This window comes from Manacus vitellinus, unplaced genomic scaffold (genome assembly GCF_001715985.3).
Source record: "Manacus vitellinus isolate BGI_N305 unplaced genomic scaffold, ASM171598v3 scaffold_14_pilon, whole genome shotgun sequence".
In the NCBI taxonomy this organism is placed as follows: Eukaryota; Metazoa; Chordata; class Aves; order Passeriformes; family Pipridae; genus Manacus; species Manacus vitellinus.
Window position 1 is genome coordinate 14,706,104 of NW_021939063.1, and position 5,456 is coordinate 14,711,559.

The 5,456-nt window shown below is 61.7% G+C and overlaps 1 protein-coding gene across 1 annotated transcript in view; it reads left to right on the forward strand.

The window, feature by feature from the left end:
• Positions 1-552: 552 nt before the first annotated feature.
• The window catches only part of LOC103755319 (sodium-coupled neutral amino acid transporter 3), a 15,623-nt gene continuing 10,719 nt past the window's right edge, over positions 553-5,456 (forward strand). The window contains exons 1-13 of the mRNA XM_029958347.1: positions 553-810; positions 945-1,029; positions 1,122-1,237; positions 1,673-1,746; positions 1,827-1,919; positions 2,016-2,097; positions 2,671-2,753; positions 2,903-2,961; positions 3,424-3,597; positions 3,710-3,799; positions 4,437-4,554; positions 4,655-4,779; positions 5,053-5,197. Of these exons, the coding sequence (XP_029814207.1) occupies positions 701-810; positions 945-1,029; positions 1,122-1,237; positions 1,673-1,746; positions 1,827-1,919; positions 2,016-2,097; positions 2,671-2,753; positions 2,903-2,961; positions 3,424-3,597; positions 3,710-3,799; positions 4,437-4,554; positions 4,655-4,779; positions 5,053-5,197 (1,354 nt within the window). The 5' untranslated portion in view covers positions 553-700. The remainder of the gene's footprint in view (positions 811-944; positions 1,030-1,121; positions 1,238-1,672; positions 1,747-1,826; positions 1,920-2,015; positions 2,098-2,670; positions 2,754-2,902; positions 2,962-3,423; positions 3,598-3,709; positions 3,800-4,436; positions 4,555-4,654; positions 4,780-5,052; positions 5,198-5,456) is intronic.

Below are 5,456 nucleotides of genomic sequence, written 5' to 3' on the forward strand. Positions count from 1 at the left end.
TGCCAAGGAGCTGTCTCCCGGCCCCGCGCTCTTTCCTGCTCCGTTTGTCCAGCCCTGACGTGCCCTCGAGCCCCCCGCCTTGGCACCCCGGCAGCGGCGGGACGCGGGTGAGCCCTTCGAGCCGGGCAGCACCACGGGCTTCACATAACAGTGGTGGCTGGGGGGTCCCCAAGCTCCCCACCCCGTCCTCAGCCACCCCCTCAAACAGCCCTGCTCGCCTGTCGGCGCCCGTCTTCAGGAGGGGAAACTGAGGCACGGAGCCGGGAGCTGCGGGCAGGGCAGCAGAGGTGGGCAGGCGGCGGGGATGGGGGCTCTGGGGCTGGGCAGCACCGTGGTGCGGGCAAGGAGGTGGGGTGGGCTGTGGGACGGCTGGCCAGGCGTGGGGACTGTCCCCTCTTGGGACACCAGTGTAGCTGGGGAACTGGGGCAGAACTCCATGGGGCATTGTGCGCTGAGCGGGCAAAAGGGAGAAGCCCAGACATGGTGATGCCTGGCTGGGTGACCCTCTCATCCCCAGGTACCTGTCCCTGTAATGCCACCAGCACTGGTGCTGAGCCCAGCTCCAGTGTCATTGGTGGATGCAGGGCTTGTGAGACTTTAGGCCAGCCCCTCTGGTGCTCCTGCCTGGAGCTGGACCTCTGTTGACCCCCTCTTGCAGAGCCCGAGGAGAGCCCACAGCGAGCCCAGCTGTCTCCCAACCATGGATACCACGGACGTGCCCCTCCAGGCCGAGATGGTGGAGCTGGTGCCCAATGGGAAGCACACGGCCACGCTCAGCGCCTCCGCTCTCCCCTCACTGGCAGGTGACAGGTAGGGACCCCGGGGCAAGCAGGAGTGCCAGGGACTGGGGGACGTCCTCCCAGCTGCTCCCTGCCCTTGCAGTACCAGCCAGTGCTGATGGCCCCTGGCTCTGCTTTGGCTTCACCCCCTTCCTCTGTGGCCAGATTTGAGGAGAACCAGACTGGCGTGGCAGAGATGGAGGAGTTCCTGCCCCATGGTGCTGAGAAGAAGCAAACGCACTTCACTGACGTGAGTACTGGCACGGGCACGGTGGTGGGGATGGGATGGGGCTGGTTCCCAGTGGACTGGTGCATCCCCTCCTTGTTGTGTCCTGTGAACAGTTCGAAGGGAAGACGTCTTTTGGGATGTCTGTCTTCAACCTGAGCAATGCCATCATGGGCAGTGGCATCCTGGGGCTGGCCTATGCCATGGCCAACACCGGCATCATCCTCTTCCTGTGAGTGCCATGGGGGTCTGGGGGGGTCTGTGGGTGCAGGAAAGAAAGAAGTCTCTGACTTGAGGTGATGCAGGGACCAGTGTCCTGCTGGCTGAGCAATGCCCATTGCTGGCATGAGCCTGTCTGCCCTGTTGGGTGCTGTGACCCACTGGGGACGCGGAGGAGAAGGGTAAAGGTTTGCTTTCTTACTACAAGTTCAGATTTCCACAAGTGACCCAAAGGATGTGAATGCCAGCTCCATTGGGCATGGAGATGTGGGTCACAGGGTCCCTGCACCCTACAGCCTGTCTGCCCTGTGAGCACCCAGCCGGTGAGGGGCTGGTGTCCTGCCAGGACAGCTGCCCACAGGCAGAACCTGTCTGTGCAGAGTTTGCTCCACAGCTGTGTCTGAGCCCTGTGCTGTGACCCACTGGTGACTGTGCTCTCCTCCTGCAGCTTCCTCCTGACAGCGGTGGCCCTGCTCTCCAGCTACTCCATCCATCTGCTGCTCAAGTCCTCGGGCATTGTAGGTGAGTGCCAGGTCCTTGGCAGGGCTGTGCCAGGGGGTCCCATCCTGACCCTCACCCCACCACTGCTCCCCATCCCACAGGCATCCGCGCCTATGAGCAGCTGGGCTACCGAGCCTTTGGCACGCCAGGGAAGCTGGCAGCAGCCATTGCCATCACGCTGCAGAACATTGGAGGTGAGGATGGGGCTGGGGAGACCTGTTGAGGCTGGGAATGAGGGATGGATGGGACCAGAGCACACCAGAACAGTACGACCTTGCTCTGCCCTGCAGCCATGTCCAGCTACCTGTACATTGTCAAATCCGAAGTGCCTCTGGTCATCCAGACCTTCCTCAACCTGGAGGAGAAGACCACGTGAGTGGCTCCTGCCCACGCTGCCTGCGTGCCTTCCCCGGACAGGCGCCGGCGCTCCGGCTCCAGCTGTGCAGCCCATGGCAGGGATTTACTATCATTAAGCCACTACTATTTTTGATAACTGTCAGTGCTGAATAAGCCCCTGGGTGAGATTAAACTGAGCTGAACTTCCAATCCCCGCTCCTCACATCCCCTTGGGATCAGGCTTTCCTCCTTGAGCAGAACCTGGGGCTGTGGGGTGGGGGACAGGAGCTCTGGTTAGGAATAGGTCCCCCTACCCCATGCCCACATCCACACCAGCAGCTCTAGTCCTTGGGGGTGTACCACTGTGGGGGTAGGCAGGACCCAGCTGAAGGGCCCTCAGGCATGCTGCCCTCAGGGGTCCGTAAGGATGCCATCTCAGGGGGCCCCGGGGATGTTAGCACAGCAGGGATATCAGCCTTAGGGGACACCAGTATCCCTGGGGTTTGCCAGCTTCAGGGACCCTACAAATGGCAGACAGCCCCTACAGTGGCTGCCTCTGCCTCCGTTGCCCCAGCAGAGTGGGGTGGTGAGCAGGCCCTCTACTTACAGGGACTGGTACATGAATGGGAACTACCTGGTGATCCTGGTTTCTGTCACCGTTATCCTGCCCCTGGCCCTCATGAAGCAGCTGGGTAAGTCAGAGGGATGCCACCCCATGGTCTGGCACCCTGAGTCCCCTGCTGGATTGCAGTGCCAGCCTGGAGGTGCTGGGAATGGAGGGGTTACCTAGGCAGTGTGAGGGTCCTGCCTGTACCCACCGGCCACTCTTCTTCCTCCTTAGGCTACCTTGGCTACGCCAGTGGCTTCTCCCTCAGCTGTATGGTCTTCTTCCTCATCTCGGTGAGCACCCGCTGGCACGTGCCGGCGCCTTGGGGTGCCAAGCATCCCTCCTGCAGGGAGGTGCGGCCAGACTGGTTGCTGTGGGGACAGCGGAGACAGCAGGGACAGCGGGCGCTCGAGGCTGCGGAGACGCTGTGGCGGTGCTGTCAAGCTGATGGGTTATTTTCGGCTGAAGGAACTGAGTGTCATGGAAAGGGAGAGGGAGAGGGTGCCGGGGGGGAAAATCACACATGTGGCCCCTCCACGTGCCGCTGCCCTGCTCTGCCCCACCGCCCACCCTCGCAGGGGCAGGCGGGGGGGAACCAGCATTGCCACAGGGCAACGCCAGCAAAGGATGCCCCATAGAGGGGTCCCAGCAGGGGCACTGGCACCCTCCTGCTGGGCATTGTGCTGGCTTGGGTATTGGGTGCTGGGAATTGGTGGCATCAAGAGCTGACCATTCCCATGTGCCCTCTACCCCAGGTCATCTACAAGAAGTTCCAGATCCCCTGCCCACTCCCTGAGCAGGAGGGGAACCTTACGGGCATCCTCAACATCACTTCTGTCAGCACTAGTGACTACCAGAATGGCTACACTGTCCTCCAGGCCCCTGAGCAGGACACCTGCAGCCCCAGCTTCTTCACCCTGAACTCCCAGGTAAGGTCCCCTGAGGCTGTGGGTGAGCCCCCTCCCTGTGCACTCCATGAAGACAGGTGGTCCTGGTGCTGGCACTTGGCACCCAGCAGTCAGTCGCCTTCCTCTTGCACAGACAGCGTACACCATCCCCATCATGGCCTTCGCCTTCGTCTTGCCCCACCCGCGAAGGTCACGACTGCCCATCTACACGAGCTCAGAAGGAGTGAGCTTCCTGGTGGGGGCACCCACGGGAGGTGGCTTCGTCTAGGCGCCCACCCAAGGCAGTTGCCGTCCGTGCTGTGGGACCTGCAGCCGGAGCATCTGGGGGTGGGTGATATGACCCTGGTGGGGGGTGGGGGTGGTGGGTGACAGGTACCCTGGGATGGTGAGCCAGTGTGGACTGGTGGGTGATTATAACACCTGGAGCATATTGGATAATATAACCCGGCTTAGGTGATATCATCCCTGGGGGGTGGGTGATGTGGGTCAGGATGGCTGGTGGGTGATATGACCCCTAAGAAGTGGGTGCCATGCCCCAGGTTGGGTGGTATGACCCTTGGGAGGTAGGTGTTATGGCCCAGGGTGGGTGGGTGGTGGTAAGTGGTATCACCCCTGGGAGGTGGGTGATGCGACATGGAATGGGTGGTGGGTGGTATGACCCCTTTGAGGTGGGTGTTGTGACCCGAGATGGGTGGTGGGTGGGTTGACTGTGTGGTGGGTGATCCAACACACCACACAGCCCAGGAAGGGGGGTGCAGCCCTTCTCCGCACAGCCCTCACACCCCCCAAGGTGCTCTGGCAACACCCCTCCTTGTTGGGTGGGTGCTCGGTGCCAGAGGGTGCCAGGGGGCTGTGCTGAGCCCGCCGTCTCCCACAGCCCCTCCAAGAAGAAGATGCAGTGCATCTCCAACATCTCCATCACAGTCATGTACCTCATGTACTTCTTGGCTGCCCTCTTTGGCTACCTCACGTTTTATGGTGAGCCCTCAGGGAGGGGGCTGGGTGCCCTGCTGGCACGTGGTGCCAGGGAGGTGGTGGTGCTGGGTCTCACCCAGCAGCTCCCCACTGGTGTCTGCAGGCCGTGTGGAGTCAGAGCTGCTGCACACGTACAACAAAGTGGACCCCTTTGACGTGCTCATCCTGTGTGTGCGGGTGGCTGTGCTGACAGCTGTCACCCTCACTGTCCCCATCGTCCTCTTCCCGGTGAGTGGCCCTGCAGGAATGCCAGGTGGCTTCAGCACCAGGCTTTGAGAGGGGAAACTGAGGCAGCAATGAGGACAGGAATTGGGGAACAGGACGTGCTGGGTGCCAGGAACAGGGCTGGGGCAGAGAGATGGGTGATGGGGACCAGTGGGGCATGAGGGTCAGGGCTTGGGCAGGGGAAGGGGTGATGGTGACCAGCAGGATTGCAATGACAGGGGATGGGATGGACCTTGGCTCCAAGGATGGAGTGTGACACCCTGTCCCTGTCCCCAGGTGCGCCGGGCCATCCAGCAGATGCTGTTCCAAGGGAAAGACTTCAGCTGGATCCGCCACATCATCATTGCGGTGGTCCTGCTGACCTTCATCAACCTCCTGGTCATCTTTGCCCCCTCCATTCTTGGCATTTTCGGCTTGATTGGTAGGTGGCAGTGCCCTACTCCTGTCCCCCCTTGGGCAGGGGGTATTGCAGCAGCACACCAGCCCCTGTCCTGGCTGGTGCTTGGCTTTGTCTGACCCCCCTGTGCCTCACTTTCCCCTTCCCATCATGCCAGGACCAGCTGGTGTATGGGGCATCCCCCATCCCATCCCCATCCTGGAAGGCTGGTTCCTGCAGTGCAGTGGCAGCACTTTCTCTTCCCCTGCGTGTTTCTCTTGATCCCCCCAGCCCGGCTCCCCCC